Source organism: Bolinopsis microptera, chromosome 6 (genome assembly GCF_026151205.1).
Source record: "Bolinopsis microptera isolate Bmic1 chromosome 6, MBARI_Bmic_1.0, whole genome shotgun sequence".
NCBI lineage: Eukaryota > Metazoa > Ctenophora > Tentaculata > Lobata > Bolinopsidae > Bolinopsis > Bolinopsis microptera.
The window spans coordinates 16,576,332-16,598,357 of NC_087077.1; the positions used below are offsets into that span (position 1 = coordinate 16,576,332).

At 36.5% G+C, this 22,026-nt stretch overlaps 1 protein-coding gene and 1 long non-coding RNA gene across 3 annotated transcripts; one reads left to right on the plus strand and one right to left on the minus strand.

The window, feature by feature from the left end:
- Positions 1-892: 892 nt before the first annotated feature.
- Positions 893-17,768, minus strand: LOC134817179 (arf-GAP with dual PH domain-containing protein 1-like). 2 transcript variants are annotated; one of them, XM_063826317.1, is made up of 12 exons: positions 17,669-17,768; positions 17,274-17,337; positions 16,374-16,443; positions 14,517-14,608; positions 12,129-12,214; positions 7,638-7,756; positions 7,263-7,412; positions 7,148-7,159; positions 6,339-6,407; positions 4,973-5,086; positions 2,092-2,213; positions 893-1,939 (listed from the first exon to the last, which is right to left on the minus strand). In XM_063826317.1, exons 1-12 carry the CDS (start codon positions 17,760-17,762, stop codon positions 1,855-1,857), a joined length of 1,077 nt encoding a protein of 358 aa, XP_063682387.1. In that variant the 5' UTR covers positions 17,763-17,768; the 3' UTR covers positions 893-1,854. The 2 variants fall into 2 exon arrangements, with proteins under 2 accessions (XP_063682387.1, XP_063682388.1); XM_063826318.1 differs by lacking the exon at positions 7,148-7,159.
- On the plus strand, positions 12,790-14,077 carry LOC134817180 (uncharacterized). Its single transcript, XR_010160479.1, has 3 exons — positions 12,790-12,973; positions 13,512-13,711; positions 13,872-14,077. It is a non-coding gene; the product is annotated as an uncharacterized LOC134817180 (long non-coding RNA).
- Positions 17,769-22,026: the final 4,258 nt, after the last annotated feature.

Sequence of the window (22,026 nt, forward strand, 5' to 3'; positions counted from 1 at the left end):
ATCAAAGTCATGCTCTTAATCTCGAAATCACAGCGTTTCGCAAATCAAAATCAGTATTATTTCAATTCTTAATTTTTGAAAATTCGTTTATTCCAGAAAGTCATCGACCGGCAAATTGGAAGAAACATCACAACTGCAATTGGTGGAAGGCCTTGGCTGAAACATGACGAGGCAACTTCTGAAACAAAAAAGGGTGGCCCAATCAGAAAGCATTCTCATCCCACGTGATCTACCACATGGTAAATTCTTGGTAGTGCCCTCTTTCAATAACAACACACGAACACTAGAAAGATTTGCTGCACCACGCACCGATGAATGATATTATACGTCTTCCCTCGATAAATAATCCAATTTTGTAAATTTCGATCCTAATCCTACTCGACAAGTCCCTATACTGGGTTTTAAGATTACAGCCACGTGCGCGGCACTCACGACCAGGCTAATGAAACAACTAGAAACCCTGAAACAGTTAGCTTTAGTCTGGAAGATGTAATTAAATACATGCAAACAGACGGTGAAGTGATGTGGGTTAAGGTTCGGAATCGGTTTACTGGCAAGTGGCACGTAATTGTATCTGGTAGCCTGTGCTTTTTTGTTAATTCTTTCAGAATCACGTTAGAAACTTTTGGAGATTCTCTACTTATCTTTTTAATTCGAGCTGGAAGGCTGCAGACTTCACTGAATTTACTGAAAATATTTTTCGAGCGTTCTATAAAATTTTGGCGAAAAAAAAAGATATGGGCCTCCAAATGTGGCCACAACAGCGAAGAGTGATGATAAAGATGATAGAATTTTCTAACGATGATTTCATCGTTGAACGGTAGTAATAGTATTAGTTTCACTGAAAAGGCCATGACCGTTATTAAATCCACTGAAAAATCGAACAAACCAATTAAATTGTGCAGTATGCCACCGAGTCCGTGAAAACTTCGACATAAACTTCATTCGGAATATTCAATATCATTATTATTACAGAAAACATATTTTTGATCGCATTTAACGAAATATTCGCTACAATTACAGAAGGTAAATGCATTTTATCCAACTTTCACCAAATTAAATTCAGGTTTATCGCCATCATGGCAGTCACTGTTTTTCCCGAAAAATCTAGTAGGATACATTCCTGAACGAAAATTTAAAAAATGTATAACTAAACCGAATAACAGCCAGAAATGGCGAGTAAACAAGTCACCACATTTTCTACACTTTGTGTAGATTTTAGTCTACTGTGCATTTCACACCATATTTCACACTGACTTTCACCCTAAACAGTATGTGACCCTTGCGATAAAAACACCACACAACACAGTTTTCACAGCAGTATTTGTTCCGGTTAGATAAAAGTTGAGGGCACAGATAACAAAATGCAGAAAAAAAAACATGAGAATGGCTAATGAAAACCTCTTGTCTATATAATTCCAGGCAAAAAGTCTGCATGAAAAGCAGTAAAAAGTATCGATGAGTCCAACTTCTAATCAAAACACCGGATATCAAATTTCGGTCAAAAATAATGGCTTTAAAAATCAGAATAAGCTTCCCGTAATAAATTCAAATCTACACACATGTAACTGAAACTAGCTGGCAGCTTTAGCAATGCAACATTTCTGAACGGAACACAGTAAAATAATTGTAGTCTGGTATGAGCAATAGATTTTAGCTCGGTAAGAATGGTTTATAGGTTTGTTTCAGGCCTGGTAATCTAAATCTACAACATTATCCTGAGAAACAACCACTTCTCGTCTGGTTAATCTTCTGAAGTCTCAAGAGTGCGAGTTGATACAGGCTGATAAGAGAGATAATTTTAGAGTATTTTCGGCAAATTCATCAAATTGACTGAACAATACCATCTTTCTTTTAGAGCATGTCCTTTTGGACGGAATCGATATGTTTTATCCATTGTGCACAAGTTTCCTCAGCTGAAACTCCCCAGTAATAGGTCCTGAACAATTGTAGCGGTCAGTTTTTTAATTTGGTAAACTCACAAGCTGTAAAAAGACAGAAAAAAACATAGAATTAAAGGGTATGAAAAATGAACTCGGTCTTAACTTAGAGCATGAACAAACGGGTAAATGGGAGGATTATGCAACAAACCTATTTTTGGTTGACAAGGTGAAAACGTAATCAGGTCCTGACTTGACATGTTTTGGTAAATTGTGCAGCTTCTCACATTTATCGTCTTTGGATATCTTAACTTCTCCTTTGGGAAACGGGTCCTACGAAATTCCGACAGTTAAGTATTACCAAAATAAATATCACAAAATATTCAAAATCTCAAATCTGTATGTACATATAAACATATTAATACGGACTTATGAAATGAAATCAAACCAATCATATTTACTTTCAATTGATTAATTAAACTTTTCAATACGTTGTTGTATTGCTCGCTTATCAGTTTACTTATCTCTACGTTGATAAGACCTGCTTGATTTACCGGTGGTGTGGTTTATGATGTATAAATCGGAGAAATACAAGGCTTTTAAGCTTGATTAAATGAGAGATGATGGAGCTGAATGGATCCGGCAAACTCCCGGGCTTGTTAAGCAGATTATGTGAACACGCGTGTAGCTCAGAGTTTCAGAGGTAAAAGAGAAATCGCTAGAGAAGTCATGGCTCAGAGTCTTAATGCTGCGTTAAAAATTATGTATAGACAATCGTTGTACATTACGTACTAAAGATGGTCATGCTTCAACATCAACTAAAGCTCCACTGGACCCTAAAGAAGAAATTCACAAGGATGACACTCTTTGTAGTGTTCTGCTACGTAAAGTCCTGGTTTAGTTCCTCCTCCCTCACCACAGCAGCCGAGAACGACCTCAACCTCTTCACACGCCTTGAGAAGTTCAGGAAAGTTGACAAAGCTGTGTCCCTTAAAACCCTTGAAGTCCTTAACCGACATACGTGGTACCTCACAGAGGAGAACATAGCTATCTCACTGTTCAACACGAACATATCCCTGGAGAGACGATCAGAAATGGCTAAGAAGATAATGTACCTTGTTCAGACCCCTTCAGAAGCAGTGGAGATAAGGAAACCGACGCTACCTTCGATCACCAGCAATTCCACCCTTGAAGATTATGTCGGTGGAAAATCGAGAGTCCTCTTCGACCTCCTCGGCGTTTCATTAGACTTTCTGAAGGAGGATAACTGGAGTGAAGCGCCAGAATTTTCCTTGGTACAATCAGCTTTGAAGAATCTCACGCCAATCAACGACTCCTCTGAACGAGCATTAGCTCTGGCTACCCGCTTCAACACTCGGATCACCAGGACTGAAGCGTCGTATCAAGAGCTGATGCTCGTTGTAGAATCCCACTGCAGACAATACTCTCTAAAGACCAAGGAGGATCTGAAGAAGCTATTTTAAACAGCTGTGTTTTTATGTTGTGTTATATATTATGTTGTTTGCTATTATATAATTTTGATTCTTATTAAAAAAATCAGTATCTTTCATTCAAAGACGGTTTTCCGAAATTTCTATGACTTAATTTTCTTAAATGGGCGTGGTCATCCAAGGGCGTGGTTCTCAACATCATCAGAACATAAAACCCACATTAAACGAAATGCCTTCATGACATTTATTTTGAATAACAAATCTTAAAAAGCTAACATTACTCCTTCATACTAAAGAGCCGATTCTAGATATTTTACGTGTATAAGAAACCCATAAAATATGGGCGTGGCCGGAGTAGACTGAAGATGGAAGAGTTGGAACTTGAAATTTTTTTGGTCTTTGAACCTAAGGATCAACAGATAAGACCATACCCAGAATTATTCAAGAACATTTTGTTTTTTTTAACCGGCCTATTTTTACATTGGTCAGAACTCAGATGGAGAAGTATTAAACCAGAAATTTCACTCCGATGTAATTGACAGTCATGGGACACAAGTTGAATTGCAGAAAGAGCTGCTAGCTACCAAGGACAAGCAGCTTGATGATTTGAAATCTGTGGTTGTAGCATCAGTTGAGGATACTGTGAAAGCAGAGTTAAAGACATACAGCGCCGCGGTACAGGAATCAAAAACCTCAGCAGCAGGTCCTTTGTTGGATTCGGATAGAAACATCTTGAAGAATGTTGTGGCAGAAGGAGACCGAAGTCAGAATCTGATGTTATTTGGTCTAAAAGAAGAGAAAGGTGAGCTGTTATGTGACAAGGTCGGTCAAGTGTTGTTGGAACTTGGTGAAAAGCCAAAAATAGAAGCTAGCAGAATTGGTTTGAATAAACCCAAGGATAAGAAACAGGTGGCTGATAGACCTGTTAAGGTGACTTTGACGAGCTCTACAATCGTGCAACAGATTTTGACTAGAGCAAGGCATTTCCGTAGCTCGGAACTTTTCGGTAAAGTCTTTATCAGTCCAGATAGGTCTCCAGAGGAACGTGCCGAACAGCAAAAGCTTGTTTTAGAACTCAAGAAGAGATCGAACGACGAGCCAGATAAGAGACACTTCATCAAAGGAGGCAAAGTGTGTGTGTGTGTGTTTGAAATGTGTTCAGACAGAGTTTTGTTTGGATTTATGGATTCTTGGTTCGCTAAGATTTTAATTTTTTGATTAGCTTCTAAATCATATTCGTCTTTCAACACAAGACTGTCAGTCTTCTAGAATTTTGTTTTGATTTGTGTATTAAGCTGAAGTATTCAATCTTACTTCCAGGACCATAATTTCGTACGGTGTATATTCTTAGAGTTATTTTGGTTTTATATTAGCAGATTTAGGTATATAATTATTGTATATTATTGTATGTATAAATTCTTGAGTAAACATTAACCAGTAAACAAAGTTTCAATTCAAACCTTCAAACAGTGGTTTTTATTGGTGGGTACACATCCTGTTTAGTAAAATCTTCATTGGCATAGTATTGCCCGGGCAGATGTGCTTGATACAGATCCAAGCTGCTGCATTCCCCCCCCCCCCCCCTCCCAAACCACCCCCTCCCCCCTCACTCCCAAACCTCGCCCATACAGTACCACTCACCATGATGTTCTTGTAGTAGAGTATACTGCCAGCAACAAGTATACACCACCTCCGTTTCCAGGAACCTTTACCTTCAGCTGGTGTCTTTAGAAGATACGATTCATATGCTGTGTCCTGTAAATATCATAGTTCAGACAAAGACAAAAAGACAGGTTAACATATAAATTGTTTAAGGCATTTCAGTGATTTAAGTTCGCAGTCAAGTAAGTTTTAGTATTTTTGGATAATAAGATGTATTTTATTCAGCAAAGATTGTTAAGCTCGAATGATTCGAATAAGTAAATAAATGCACACAGTCATCGATTAATTAATATAAGGGGAACAGAGATAAACTTTTTGGGACCGAATTTTTCCATAATCTACATTGGCGATCAAGACCCTGTTTCCCTCTGACCAAAATAATTTGCGAAGGACGCAAAATTTACCGTTCAATTATTGAAACAGCGATCAAATAATCGCTTAGCCTATATAAGACAATAGTGTCATTGCCTCGGTTTCGAAATTTTTCATTCAAAATAAACCATGACGAGAAGAAATAGTTATATGAACTTGGAGTGCTTTTATCCCGCGGCAGCTATGTTGTCAACGATTTACAATGTTTTTAAGCATTGTAAATCGTTAAAACCAACCCGGAGACCGTGATGCTGAGATTGTAGAATATTGCTGCCTTTTCTGGAATCTGGCCAAGATAAACAATTTAGAGGCTTTAGAGATCAAATCATCAACAACTACTGGGAAAGTGTAAGGAAACACAAGCTTATATCCTTGGACCTTACAGAAAGTTGGAGAAATGTAAATCTGGACCGGCATCTGATAAATTATCGATGGCTTGGCCCCCGATGATATAGACATGCTGTTCAAGAATAACCACTGTAATAAAAGCTGTTGGACCGCAACTGTGACGAATCAGAGTAAAAAGTAGCTACATACTACTCACTTGGAGTGAAAGCGGCACAGTAATTGTGGAAATGTCAGAGTTCCGAACTCGTGGCTCGTCCCATTGGGACTCGTTTAAATGCTGACGGGTTATGCTTCTTGAAGACCTTGCTGAGATGTCTCTTTCTAAGTTAATCACAACAAACAACTCACTTCAGTCATGGAGCTTACAAAATACCTTGGAGGATACTTTTGTTCGGAATTAGCGATCAACCCCGCGCGCCAACCATGCTTTTTGAAAGCGCGCATTTGAAAGTGATAACGATGTGCGTATTTTGTTATAAATTTGTCGATGAATGTTTGATTTTGCGAGCTTTTCCTTCATCGAGAATGGCGCGAACAGCTTTCCTACTAATATTATTTTAACCTAAACTCTTAACTCTAACAGAATTATATTTCATTTCACACCAACAATTGATGACATAATTACCACACAATTCCTAGCATATCCAAGTTGAGTCTGAAAGGATCGTATCGCATAGTACCACTCAATAATTTCCTGAAAAAATTATTGAATGAAAACATTTACTTCCTATTTACACGCCTTGCGTGTATCAAGGAACTGAATAACACGATGCAGAGAAAATATGGACGAATGGTGAGTTGAGTATTTCCCTTGAGTAAAAAATTTTCCCCAACAGATTTCATTTTGTAAATACATTCAAAAAGAAAAATGCATTATCACTTTACATTAAGAATGCTTAATGTTTAATATAATAACTTAGTAGTCATAAGTAAAGATGTTAAGGAAAGATGTAAATAAAAATGTGTAACCGAGAAGCGTAACCGAGAAAGTGCATTTTAGATAAAGACTGGGGTCAAGTTTCTATTTCAGAGATAAGAATCTGTATCTCGTTTACATGACGTTAGATGTGGCCAACCCATTTGTTAAACATCTAATTCTTTAATGTGGCCATAACTTTAATTTTAATTCTAAATCAAATTACTTAGCAATTCAAATACACTAATGTATCACCACACATGTTTTTATGAAGGTTGTTCAACAATAATATTTTAGAGAAGTAACAGCTATTCTGCAATCGTGATGAAGAGATTGAAAAAGCGATGTTACTTAGGAAGATTTGTATATATGCTAAGAATATCCAACAAGACGCTGTCATAACGTTTTTTAGTAATAAAATTCTTAAAAAAGAGATTTTCAAGCTAGAGTTGAAGTTAGAGCACAGCTTTTCTGCAAACAAAAAAAGACATGCACAAACCTTACTTGATATAACCGACCTTCAATGGGTCCTGAACAAAAATGTGAACTACGACAAAAACAAAAACTCTATTCAAAACAACCAAAAACAAAACTTACTGACAATAAAAAAACAGCTAGTGACGGATAACTTACCCTGACAGAATTAGCACACACGTAGATACTCCTCATGGAATTTCCCTTTGTAAAAAGAATATGCAAACAGTTTGGTTTCTCCACGATCTTATCGTTTGTTAACAACACGTAGCAATTCTTCAGGTTGATCTGTCCCAGCAGATTCTGTCCCTGTAAGTTGTGTTTTATATCAGATATTTGACCTGGGCCTCAGCCGAGGAGTCATAATAGTTTTTAGGCAGTCACCAAAAAACTCTTGTTAGACACCAAGAACGCTAGAACGGAAATGATATATTATAATACATCAATACCAGTTTCATGTAAATGTTCATCTTATGCAGGGTTGATATTCAGATCGAAAAAATTTTAAGGGCTATGAAATTAGCAGTCACTTACAGATGAATTGGCTGTATCGTAGTAAGATAAAGTGTTGTCAAGTCGGTCTAACATGAAGTGTCTCTGCAACCAGCAACCTCGCTTCTTCCCTTTCTTCAGCAACGTTCCGCTCTTTACTCCTGTAAAATGTAAATTAGTACGTGATTAATCAACTTGGTCCATTAATTATTGGATTAATTGATTGGTTTTATTTAATTAATAAGGTCATTCGTTTCCGTAGAAGTACTAATGCAATATAAAAATATAAAGTTATATTAGTCATGAAAATACAAAAGAAAGTACACTACTTGAATTTAATGAAGATTTTTTTCTCTTTTAGAAAATCTAAGCTTTTTGTCTATTATATATAAAAATCTTTGATTCGCTAAAAAAAGCCCACTATAAAGAATCTTGGTTCAGGTCTGCGGTATGACCAAATATGGCTTGATGGCGTGTTCTTACTAAAAGCTACACGTACTCTAGTTCGACACGTGCCCTAGTCCTCAAAGGAGGACGATTTCTCTTTTGTTCGATCAGATGAAGATTGTAGTCGCGAGTTAAGATAATATCTTCTAGAGAGCGAGGAGCGATGGGATGTCTGTTAACCTTGGTACGTGCTTTCCATCTTCGAGAGGGAGGCTTGCTGGCAATGACTTCTCGTCAGGCTTTCTGTTCTTGACGTGAGCCGTTGGATCACAAGCATAAAATAAAGGAAAATAGGAAACTAGAGTACGTGTCGAACTAGACTACTCGAATCTGCTAAAGTATATTTTTCTCGTGCATGAGTGACAGCGACAAAATATTGTCAAGTCAACCGTCCATCGTCACGTATAAATGGTTTAAAAGGTTAAAAAAGCAAGATTTTACCAATCCTTCAGTTCAAAGATGATAAAGATGATTGACACATGTATTTTGAAAGCTCCTGTTAAACAAACATTTCGTATAACTTTTATGTTTTAAATAATGCCCCTCCAGATATATACTTGTGCAATGAGATGATATGAACCATTATTGAAATATCTGACAGACCATTAAATCTGAAAGTTGGAGATTAAATCTCAGTCAAGACTACAATGAGGGCGTCCCATTTCAATATTTTTATATTTCAGAATGATACTACGCTATTTTCACAAATGTAAGAAACTATTATGTTTGAACAACGAAACATTTTTCTTTGAAGCTCGACTATTTCTTCTAAGCTATTCAAGCCTCTGGAGCTACGGTTTGTGATAGGTTGCTGGACAATAAGACAATTGCGCCAATCTAGATCAAGCTACCATGGCAAGATGACGAATCAGAACCGATCAAAAAAATCTGCTCAATCAGATGCGACAATTGTGCCCGATTAATCATGAAATCTTAATTTGTGAGCTTCAGACCATATAGACAGATAGATTCATATAGACTATTGAGTTATTATAATACTGGTTGATTAGATAAGTGCCAGTTCTAGAGCCATCAAGATAATTCTGCTCAAAGTAATTTACGATTTTCATAAGCTCAGGCCAGGAATACGAAAAGCTGGAACGCGAAATCGAAAGCCTTATCAGTTTGTACTTGAAACAGTTCATTGTTCTCTTGAAAATGAAAAGTTGTTAAAATGTAATAAGGCGAATGATTCGGATCAAATAGCGTGCACTAGGTATAAATTTTGAAATTTTGGTTTGTGTCTCGTGGTGTGGATACTGTTCTCTGATACCACTTAAATTAAGAAATATTACAAACTATATTGTATAATGTATATATTACTAAACGGGCCAGATCAACACTTAGTAAAGTTTGGCAATGACTACAAAAGTATACATAGTTGCAAACTTTGATCTAAAAGAAATTATCTTTATTTTAAAACAAGGAATTCTTTTTTCAAAATTTTAAGTTTATCAAGTCAGTTTATCGCATGATTACCAAATTAATTTTGTTAACGAGATAAACTAATTGCTTGATAACTTCTTCATTTTTTCTTCATCTGTTTCAGATAATATTCCACATTTAATAAGTATGTTCTCAAACACAAGAATAAGCAATTCAATGTTGATCGGGTGTGGCCTTAAAAATCGAATTTTAAAATTTTGACGAGGGAATCCTCGAATGAGTAGCTACAGTATACCATCTGCAAACGTATGTGTAGTGTGCACGGGCATTCTTCCAGTTATTATTACGCACAAACTACTCATGTGACTGTTTGGAGGTGTGTAACCAGCCAATACTGGTGTAACACCATGACCACACCGTGACCACACCGTGGTGTAACACTAGTGTAACACTGGTGTAACACCATGCCCTTCACAGTTTATCACGAGACTTGGAGTAGGTGTTACACTTGTTACACAGTAAGTGTTACACAGTAAGTGTTACACTTGTAACTTCCCGGAGGTTTTAGAAAATAAGAAGTTAGGGTGATGTACCTTTATAGACCAGTGTCCGTCTGTAAAAAACCTCTTCCAGCTTGAAAAATTCATCACCAGTGCTGAATGACCTCTTTGGAGGGGCTGGGGTTTTGGGAACACATAACGATGTCGGGCGGTTTAACGACATGTCAAATAGTCAATATATTGATTGGAATTTGGAACTGATCGAAATACGGAACTCACAAGTCTGAAACCACAAAGGCAGCGGAAATTTATGGAACGGTGTAATATGAGCTTCCCGACGGATGAATATCATTGAGTAATTATAAAAAGCTCAAATTTAGCTGTTATTAGGTAATGCTATTAATTAGATAAGAACGGTGAATTTTAGAAAACACAATATGACCTCACATATCAGTAGTAGTACAGGAGTTAATTCAAAAGTAAAAGTAAACTCCCCTGAAAATAATCGGTTTATTCACTATTGTTCTAACACATCCAAAATAACTTATCTTGATTTATAAATACTCCTTCCTTCGCTGAGAATTTCTATCCGACCACGTCACTTACTCCTCACGATCATATCCCGTGATGATTAAATCTAGATACGCCGGGGCAATAAACGTATTATTATACGCCTATAACGTACACTATTGTTACGCACAAACTACTCAGCTCACTATTTGGAGGAGTCAGCACCCTGCCGGCGCCCCACCGGCAGCGGTACCGTTCGAACTACCTTAGGTAATGCTATTCATTAGATAATAACGGTGGATTTTAGAAAACGCACTATGACCTCAGATATCAGTACAGATAGAATTAATTCAAAAGCAAAAGTAAACTCCCCTCTAAACATCAGTTCTCAAACACAAGCATTCCAGCTTGAAGAAGCATTGAGACGGAGTACACTTTATTTGGAGTGTTCTTCACTTTTCGGTTTTATATTATTTTACTCGAACATTTCACTATTCAATATTCCCCGTTTATATTCAGTTATCCGACATTAAATTATCATATCTTCACAATAGCATCTTTAAAATTTAAACGTGACTTTTAAACGCTATTCTAACTTGCGCTAGATTTATAATATTCCAATTATATTGGTTACTATTGGGGAGCTGGAGGTGATCCACAGTTTTCTGACGACAAAAAATCTACCTTACTCGGGAATATTATAGCGGGTTAATTTATGACTGGGAAAATTAATGACCGGGAAAAATATGGCGGACTTTCCAAAAACCCGCCAAATTATCCCGGTCATGTATTTACCGGTGGCCGACCTTTCAACTTTTTTTTTTATTAAAGGAAAATAAATCTAAGCAATAATAAGTCAAATCTTCATTAAAGCGTATTCTCATTCTCATTATCGCTGATGTCCCCGCCATTATCATTATTGATATCCCCCTGAGCTGCTGACCGTCAAATTCGAAGTTGTATTGTTGTCTTAACAAGACTTTCATTTTGTCCGCTAATGGGGCTACTGCTCTGAAGGTCAGCCTGAGCTTAATTTCCTGCCCACCGCTTGGTATTTGGGAACGTCTTGGCTTTGCAATTGCATCTTCAACTGCTCCAGTAATAAATCCACCGTGGACCATGAAATAGTGGCACAGTTTACTCACTTCTAGCGGGATGTGGCCACAAGTTACTTTAACGGGAAAAACTACCTCTTTCTTTAGTCTACACACTGCACACGAGAGGCGATCAATCTTTAGAGACATTATTATTATAATATATATTATATATTATTATTATTTTTGTTTTCTTCTATAACATATAAATTGTTTTCTTCTCTACGATTCACTGATTCATGGGCAAGAGAAGTGAGAATCACGGTCCACCCTGAAATCTGATTTCTATAACCAAATTGTGATTTTTATAACGAAATTATGGTAGCAACCGCCAATAAAGTTACAGCCCTCCATCCACTGCTTCAAAAGTCTTCTCTAGCACATATGAGACTTCAGGTAAAATATGATGATCACCACCCCCTTGGAACCCCATAATCTGAGTCGGCGGGTTTTTTTATGACTGGTAAAATTTTTGACCGGGAAAAATATGGCGGAATCTTCCAAAACCCACCACTTTATCCCGGTTATAATATTCCCGAGTAAGGTAGTATAATATTGGAAATATTACTACTATAAAACTACCTTTTAGAACGTACCTTTTAGATAAACGGGGACTTGAACTGTTTCTACGTGAAATTCCTTCCACTCGTATTTTGCTCTGATCCAATGTTCTATGAGCATTCTGAAAAGTAATTGATCATTAATTAAGTCATATTTTAAACACATTTCGATTTAAGAATCAGCTGAACACATGAACTCATCTCTTTAACACTTTACAGCTTAAGAATACGCTGACCCATACTAAATATTTACGTAGTCGCCCTTATATTTTTCGCTCGCCATAAATCATAATCGACATTTTACCATCCTCAATTTTAGAGCATTCTTTCTCTAATCGCATTTTTAGTGGCTCGCCCGCCTTTTATGGAGGATTATGTTCATTTGTACTCCCCGTTCATGCAGAGTAGATTATGTGGACGGTGGACCCCCCGAACCCAAACTATTAGAAATTAGAAAATACTACGTTCCAACGGTATTACTGACTCACATAAACAAAATGAAATTAGAAGGCTTAATTTGAAAATCGTAAACAATGGTGCATAAAGTATAAACATAGTCTTGAATATTTTATGGAATGCGAATATGATTGAAACTGTCTGATCGCTCCACGTTGGTTCATTTCTGTAACACTGTAGTACCCTAGCTAGTTTGTAACTTTGGTTCTGACCTAGTTTGATTTGATATGATTTGATTGAGCGATTGATCAAATGGAACATTGAAATGCAAACACGATTTATGTTTTCATTAATTAGGAACAACCAATCGTCGACTATAAAATCGTTTGCTGATTTCATTCCGTCAATCGTCTGCTTTGGACACGATCATGCAATGAGGGTTTTTATTGCAGCGACTACTTTGGCTCTAGTTATACTCTTATCGGGTAGGTCACGGGTAAAAATCAGAATGATATCCCTTTGTTTTGTGTGTCCTTTGTAATGAATGTTTAAGGGTGCATGTGTAAGATGATATGACTGGGTCTAAACCCCCATCAACCGTTTCTAACCCAAATAAACTTTAAGGAGGCTTCTCATCGGTGCGGCTACTGATGAGAAGCCTCCTTAAAGTTTATTTGGGTTAGAAACGACATCTGGGTCCCTACCCTCGCACAAGATTATTCTCAATTTTCTTGTTGTGTCCACAACTATGTTTATTATTACTTTTATGTAAATTCCTTTATGTTTATTCCTTATTACAATAAACACAGTTTAGTTATTTATTTGCTTACTGACCGTTAAAAACGTACAAATTTATCAGATGCATCTTTTCTCGTGTATATCGTTTATATATCGTGTATAAACGATATATCGTTTATATATCGTGTATAAACGATATATCGTTTATATATCGTGTATAAACGATATATCGTTTATATATCGTGTATAAACGATATATCGTTATAATATATAAACGATACACAGATGGTGTTGATAGAGGCCTGCTAGAAAAAGACAAGCCCTCTCACCGGGCCTTCTCTGACAAACTAGACAAGAAGTTTGGAGGAGGACCTATCTACGAGAAGGTGTTCAGACCAGCAATTCACAGTGCATACCATTCTTGGAGAGCTGCCAAGTCGGGGAATGGAGCGGAGTGGGACAGGGCCAAGGACCAGATCTCAAAGGTACTGTGGAAGTGGGTAGCGGTGAGATTATAGGACTGAAATGTTGAGGAAGCTGCTTTAATTTAAAACGTTTGTATATACTTACTTAGTTTACTTTACTTTACTTTACTTATCGGTGATTCTAGAAGAAGTGTTGTTCGTTTCAATTTTACATTTTCAGATCGGATCTGGTCAACAACGGACGGATTATCTGGGAAAAAGAAGAAGAGGAAAGTAACCAGAAGGAAATGCCAGATAAAGAATTTTGTAACGTTCACGTTATCTGCTGGTGTGGAATGTGAACTTTAGAATAGCTGACTGGTGACTGGTTGACTGGTGACTGGTGACGTCACTGATTTACATTTCGCAAGACCGCTCTTTAACAAATATCGTGGTAGATTGTTGGATTTTTTATTACAAATGCATACATTACAGCAGTGTTTGATTTGTAAAAATAAAGAAATTTTAATTCCTAAACCGTGTTCGAGGGTCTTACAATAATTGTACAAATCGGTTGTAGGGTAGTCAAAGTGTACGTTACAAACTATGTATAAGGGTTTGAAGATCCTGTAAGATATAAAATTCCATGGGCTGGCAGCGAATAAACAGCGATAGTCTGGCAAGATAGCGAAAATTATATGCTTTCTAACATCATAATCGACATTTTGATAAAAGGCTGGATTACTGTAGCTTCAATAGCGCCTCCCGCCTGCAGTCGAACCGATACCACAATAAGAAATAAACTGATTCAGATTATACAGATCATGACGATATGATCGTTTAACTATTTATTAACTATAAATAAAACAACAATACGCGAAGGAACCTGGAGGAGTCCTTGTTAGGATGCCGGTATATTTCTGGTTTGTTGATGCCATACGTGTTAGCCACCTTTATGTTTCCGTATCTCTCCAAATTCTGAAATTGTACTAAATTCAGTTCGTTTATGTAAGGTAAGTTACTAAACTTTCTTAAAATATTTCTCTCTAAAACATTTATAGAAATTCACAGATATGTGTCAGAGCCTGTTGTGGCATTGTGCCAGTATTCAGCCGCAGAACCTGATCGTTTGACATCACATTGACGGCGAACCCGAAATCCTTACCAAACATGGGCATATCCAAGACAAAGCAGATCCTATCCCAGCCTAAACACTTATGAGCAGGGACTAAAAGTGAATCAGTGGATAATCACTACACGACCTGTGAAGTGTTGTAATACTATGATATCACTGATATTATAGTATTGTAGTATTTCATTGGTACCAAGATAGCAGCGTTGCTAATCCGTGCACTGCAGGGCTTCCTGTAGTACACAGTAGTATGTTATGTGTATTAAGTGGGCGTGTTTTGATGAGAAGACAAAGAAACTTTATGTAAGAAAACACACAAACACGCCGGATCTAGACAAACACACAGGATGTTGAAAATGTTTGGTTTTCTGGTATATTGCCAAAGGGAATGTAAACAAATAACAATTTCTATTTGCTGCAGAAAATATTGATATCTTTGGAATTGCGGCATCCGTGTGGAATTTTTGAGCGTCATATTATTTGATATGCGACAATACCCTAAAATTGTACTTTGAGATTAGCGTCATCACTTCGAAATACAAAGTGGCCTTTACAGTAGATTCTACAGTAGGCTATAAGGTAGTCTATAAAGTAGCCTATAAAGTAGCCTATAAATTAGCCTATAAAGTAGCCTATAAAGTAGCCTATAAAGTAGCCTATAAAGTAGCCTATAAAGTAGCCTATAAAATAGCATATAAAGTAGTCTATAAAGTAGCCTATAAAGTAGCCTATAAAGTAGCCTATAAAGTAACCTATAAGGTAGCCTATAAAGTAGCCTATAAAGTGGCCTATAAAGTAGCCTATAAAGTAGCCTATAAAGTAACCTATAAGGTAGCCTATAAAGTAGCCTATAAAGAAGCCTATAAAGTGCCTATAAATTAGTCTATAAAATAGCTTATAAAGTAGCCTATAGAGTAGCCTATAAAGTAGCCTATAAAGTAGCCTATAAAATAGCCTATAAAGTAGCCTATAAAGTAGCCTATAAAGTAGCCTATAAAGTAGCCTATAAAGTAGCCTATAAAGTAGCCTATAAAATAGCCTATAAAGTAGTCTATAAAGTAGCCTATAAAGTAGTCTATAAAGTAGCCTATAAAGTAGCCTATAAAGTAGCCTATAAAGTAGCCTATAAAGTAGCCTATAAAGTAGCCTATAAAGTAGCCTATAAAGTAACCTATAAGGTAGCCTATAAAGTAGCCTATAAAGTAGCCTATAAAGTAGCCTATAAAGTAGCCTATAAAATAGCTTATAAAGTAGCCTATAGAGTAGCCTATAAAGTATCCTATAAAGTAGCCTATAAAATAGCCTATAAAGTAGCCTATAAAGTAGCCTATAAAGTAGCCTATAAAGTAGCCTATAAAGTAGTCTATAAAGTAGCCTATAAAGTAGCCTATAAAGTAGCCTATAAAGTAGCCTATAAAATAGCTTATAAAGTAGCCTATAAAGTAGCCTTTAAAGTAGCCTATAAAGTAGCATATAAAGTAGTCTATAAAGTAGTCTATAAAGTGCCTATAAATTAGTCTATAAAGTAGCCAATAGAGTATCTTATAAATTACAAAGTAGTCTATACATTAGCATATACACTGTACAGTAGTACAATTACTGACAACTTACCAAACAATCGCTGTCCGTCCATCGGTCCAGTTGAACGGATTTGATTCTCGAAATGTGAACTCCTAAATTCCTGAATAGTTCGTCTGATTAGAATGTTAGAAAATATGTCAGCAATATGTCAAAGAGTTGTAAAGTAAAGGCTGTAATCTTGTGCTAAAACTGAAATAAATACATCTTAATGACCGAAATCTTAGAAATTATCAAGGTTTTTCTCAACTGAAGGATGGGTACTACCTAAACTCCAAAGTAAAACCATCGCTAGAGATATATTTACCAAGGTATAGTTACCAGATCTCATGAAATTAATCAGTAACTCATTTTACTAGGTACAATACTGTTTAAAAACCTCCATTCTAATCCCACACCATTCAGTCACATATATTCATTATGCCACCTTAATTATCTGAAATGCTAAAAACAGTACGATATGTTCAATGATTTTCAGCGAAGTATATTTCAGTGCCAGAACCCACACCTGCTTAACATTACAAAAAATATAGCAAGAATGTAGAATGATACTAGATACTCCTATTAGCGAAGAGTGTTAAGATTAGTAGTCGGTACCGGGGACACACGTGGTATTTGAGGATTGTTCTTAAAACGTCTGAGGTCAAAACATTGTCACGTGTGAGTAATTCTATATACGTTGAAATGGGTCGGGACACTGTACTAGTGATTTACTAGTGATTTACTAGTCGATAGAATAAAAATTGTTGGGCATAGATAATAATGTAATACTTATTCGCGTATGTCTCAAAGCTCATGTCACCACTCACTGCGCACCCAATCAAGAATTTATTCATTTCATGCGTGCGTTAAACTCAAGGTTAGGTATATTTAATTAAATTAATACATTAACAAAACAGGCATTGTAATGAGAGGTTAAGTTACATAGCTTACCTGTGAATCCCGCTACATCTGATGCAAACGAAGCAGCCTAGCGTGGTACTCGCCCAGGAGCAGTCTGAAGAATGTGACCTGTCACTCAAATTAGATTTTCACACGTAACAAAGGTCGAATATTTTCACAGAAAACCGCTAAAAGTTCAAGGAGAGTTTTTCGATTAGCACTATAAAAGGGAATGTTAGATAGGCTAGATTATTTATGGGGAAGTGACTTACAATTTTTGCTAGAAATACTGAATAAATAATATAGGTTAGATCATAGTGAGCATCGGTGACATTCCTTACGAATTCCAGAAATAAACACGTGTCACCATCCACAGTTTGTTATATTGTTGGTTATTGTTGATTTAGTTAATGTCTAATATAATAGTTATAATTTTACCAACTTACCAAGTGCACCGCAGTCCACACAACAGCTGTTCCCAGGATTCTTCAGAATATTCTCCACTATTCTCTGGCCTTTGTCCGTATTTGCTGACTGCATACTATATATATTATATAATATTTTATTTTTGGGACAATAAAGTCATTGACGTCATTTACGGTCAGATTTTTTTATCAAACAAACTTAAAGATATCTAAATTTTATAAGTCAAAACCTTATCTTTTTAAATGAATATTTTTCAAATCTCTTTATATCATAAATACCTTACTACTATATTTAATATCTGAATGAGGTATAATAATCATTAAGTAAGTTAAAGTTATGCATATGAAATGAAATGAGGTATTTATATCCCGCTCATATGATTAACCAACAACACAAGGAAGGTGGTTAACCATGTCAGAGCGGCTGACTGTGAGTGATGTGAGCAAATGGGTAAAAGTGAACAAAAGTATAACTCATTATAAGGCAAAGACAAAATTAAAACATCTTTTATTGTAAATCACACTAAACTAAGTAGAAGCAGAAATACATGTAGGTATAATATAGGTTAGTACAGCAGTGGCGTAACGTTGCCTGTTGGCGCCCCCCTGCCGAAAAAAGCGCCCCCCTATTGGCGCCCCTCCCCTTTTGGTGCTCCTCCCTAAAATTGAACAAATTAGGTGATTTTAAAGAATACGCCGGTAAAATCTCTAAAAAAGTGTGTATCTAGAGCAAAACGCGCAGTTTTGCTAGTACTTTAGTTAAGTTTTCGAAATTGTCCTACATTCAAACGACGATTTGGCGCCCCCCTATGACGGCGCCCCCCTGCACAGCGGGGTCAGCAGGGCCTTTCGTTACGCCACTGTAGTACAGTGACATAATCAACCATAAAAAACAGTTCCTAGAAAGGTAGAGATCAAGACATAAAATTGAGTGCGGTAAAAAATAAAAGCCTTGCAAAGTGAAGACAAATGGAAAAAAACATCAAAACATCAAAACTGACTATATAAATGGTTCTTTACCATTTGCTTAAAACAGTCGGTATCAGTAATACATCTTAACATCAGTGGAAGAGAGTTCATGCAACCGGTGCATGGCTTGAAAAACGTCTGTCATCATAAAAAATATTGAAAAAAATAGGCTATAAAACCTTATCTTTTTAAATGATTCTTTTTAAAATCTATTTATATCATAAAAAGTACAAAGTATCAGCATATTTCCCACTATTTGTGGCCTTTGTCCGTATTTAATGACTACATACTATTTATATATTTATTCATTAATACAGAATGAATAGATTTATTATTAGTATTATTATCACCTACATAAAGTAAGTAAAATACAATTTAAGTAAAATACAATTTTTATTTTCCACATAAGAATCAATACATATTGAATTATGAATTTCCGATAATTCCATGAATAATCATTAAAAGTTGCTTTGTAAAATCAAAAACGAAAAGCCGTACGCTGAACGCCCGCAGCATCTTTTCGGCAGCTGCCTAACTTGTAGCCGCTCACATCAAAGCCGCCGCGCGCGCCAAGCAGTGGCGTAACGTTGCCTGTTGGCGCCCCCCTGCCGAAAAGGCGCCCCCCTGTTGGCGCCCCCTCCCCTTTTGGTGCCCCTCCCTAAAATTGAACAAATTAGGTGATTTTAGAGGATACGCCGGTAAAAATCTATAAAAAAGTGTGTATCTAGAGCAAAACGCGCAGTTTTGCTAGTACTTTAGTTAAGTTTTCGAAATTGTCCCACATTCAAACGACGATTTGGCGCCCCCCTAAGACGGCGCCCCCCCTGCACAGCGGGGTCAGCAGGGCCCTTCGTTACGCCACTGGCGCCAAGTGCTGGGGTGCATTCTCATTGACAATTAAACTTGGTCAAAGATATTTATATACAATTCCTAAATTAAATCAATAATCATGTTAATATGAATATTCAACACTACTCGACAAGAAATATTTGCCGGCCCATCGACGATTCAGTCGCCGAAACAATTATCAAATGTTTGGTTTTTCGTTTCGGGAACTGTTTGAACTCAGTATTATATCCGACTAATCATACTTTATAATGGTTAAAAAACAAATTAAAAGATTTTCCTAGATGGGCCGGCATTCGAAACCGCGACAAGGCCACACTTAAGACCTTCGTGATATCACTTTACGATGGCGGCTGAACTCTTCCGATCTTTTGAAGAGGATAATAACCAGTAGAGCTGATGTCCAAGGAAATGGATATCAATCAAATCAAATAATAATGACATAAACATCATCACACGTCATCATCAATATTTCCACACATTAATAGATTAGAATAAAATGTTAGGTTTAAACAATGAAGATAGTGAAGAGTCATCAGCCCATATCCATGTATTCTCTCTTTAAGAAGACTGAGCTCAGAAATGACAGATTTGTGACACCACACTCATCTCACAATTTCGCATATAAAGGGGCAAATTTATGGAATAGGTTTCTTGAGCAGTCAAATGCACGTGGTAAAATAGGTTCACTAGGTTCAATTAAATCCCGATTGAAGCTTTCTATCATGAAGGCTCAACACCAACCTGACAATATTAACTGGCAGGACTTAAACTTCAACACTTTCCTAAGAAAAGACCCCCATTTATATTTATATCTTTTAGATTTTACACCTGTCACTCACATCATATATGCACCACAAAAGAAAAAAGATTCATTCAATCATTACATTATACACTCACTCCACCACACATGCACACAAAACATTAAAGCAGGTTACACGCGGGTGTAACGTTCACTTTATCCGAAGGGAAAAATAATACTTTACGTAACGCGCAATTTACGTCTTGGTAGCTAAATTATTCAAGCGCTATTTGTCAGAGCGACACAAATGCGCGAGCGTTTGCGCGGCTCACCTATCCAACACTCTTGTTTACATCGTATCAGGCAATGGTTCAGTTTAATTATGGTAAGGGCACAGCCTGTCAAAAAACCCTTTTCGCATGATCCGTCGACACCGCCTGAAGGTGAATGCATAATAACGGATCATGAACGTACGGAATCAAACGTTAATAAGCTTGCAGCTTCCGATGAAAATGTATTCAACTTTGTGTCATGCTTAAATTGGTTTTGGACCTCTTCAATGCTTTTAATTTATTTATTATTGTTATTTGGTATTATGAGCTGATATGTATATATACATACGGTATCTAAAATTAAGCGTATAGCGAGCATATTTAACAATTTTTAAGCAATAATGTATTGCGAGCAGCTGTAACTTAAATATCCCATAAAAATCATATAATTATAACACAAAACTAAAATTTTATTGGAATATAGGTTAAACTAAGATAAAATTAATATCAGCCCCTTCGCCACTCTCAGCAGTCAACCAGGGCTCATAAAAGCTTAACAGCGCCTGGGTCCGTTCACCAACTGTGCTAATGTGAGTGGTGGTGTGGTAAAACCCATTTTAATAGCGTGAATATTTATCAAATATAAGCGCGCTAGCTGCTAGCATACTTGTATCATTTAATTTTTAATCAAATTTATTCGGATATATATTTATTGATTATGTATTGAATTGGTGATAAATAATAAAATTGTCTTTTCTCAAAAAAAAATTGTCTTTTCTTAAAAACCCGGGGAAAATCTAACTGATACGGATTAAAACATTTAAAAACTAAATTCTACTGTTTGAACTTAACCATTTTTTCTCAATATCATTATTGTGGGATTACACAAAACACCTGACAAAATAGCAAATACTACATAAAAAGATCGGTTATGTCAGCTAGCAGCTTGTAGTGGGTCACGATTAGATTTTGACCGTTATGTTGCTCTAACCAGAGCCCTCTTGCTTGCAGTACGCGTATACACATGGCTATGTGAAACCGTTATGTGTACATTTGTAAATACTCATTTCGATTTTAATGATAAGTATTTAAAGTTAAGGTGCACAACTTTGTACTTCCAATCTTTATATTATCTTCACGGTTACTTTAAAAACCAAAACTAACTCGAATCCTTAAGCATAAACTGCTTAAATATCGTTTTGCAAGCCTGTCACGTGCGCGCGTTTGACAAAAATGGTTATTTGCTCATAACTCGCTGGCATTTTGCGATCAAAATTGACTGGGGATTCGGTTAAAATCATTTTGAGACACCTCGGCAAAAGCTACTCACGCTATTTTCGCAGTTACAGTCGAGTTTAGAGTGATTAATCATCATCCCAGTTTCTTGTCATATGGTACTCCACACTTGGCTATCCTAAACTGCTCCAGAGATCCAAAACTCATCCAAATCTGCAGTGAATGTGTGAATAATGATGACCTCAAGCTAAGAAGGAAGATCTGTATTTCTACAGGGCCCACCCACGCCTAGCTGGGTAGTCTAGTCCCTATAT

Coding starts and splice junctions, on each gene's coding strand:
- LOC134817179 (XM_063826317.1), bottom strand. CDS start 17,762: ATGCAGTCAGCAAATACGGACAAAGGCCAGAGAATAGTGGAGAATATT. Junction 12,215..14,516: donor CCTAACAAGGACTCCTCCAG/GTTCCTTCGCGT, acceptor ATTACTTTTCAG/AATGCTCATAGAACATTGGA. Junction 5,087..6,338: donor GATATGCTAGGAATTGTGTG/GTAATTATGTCA, acceptor TGATATTTACAG/GACACAGCATATGAATCGTA.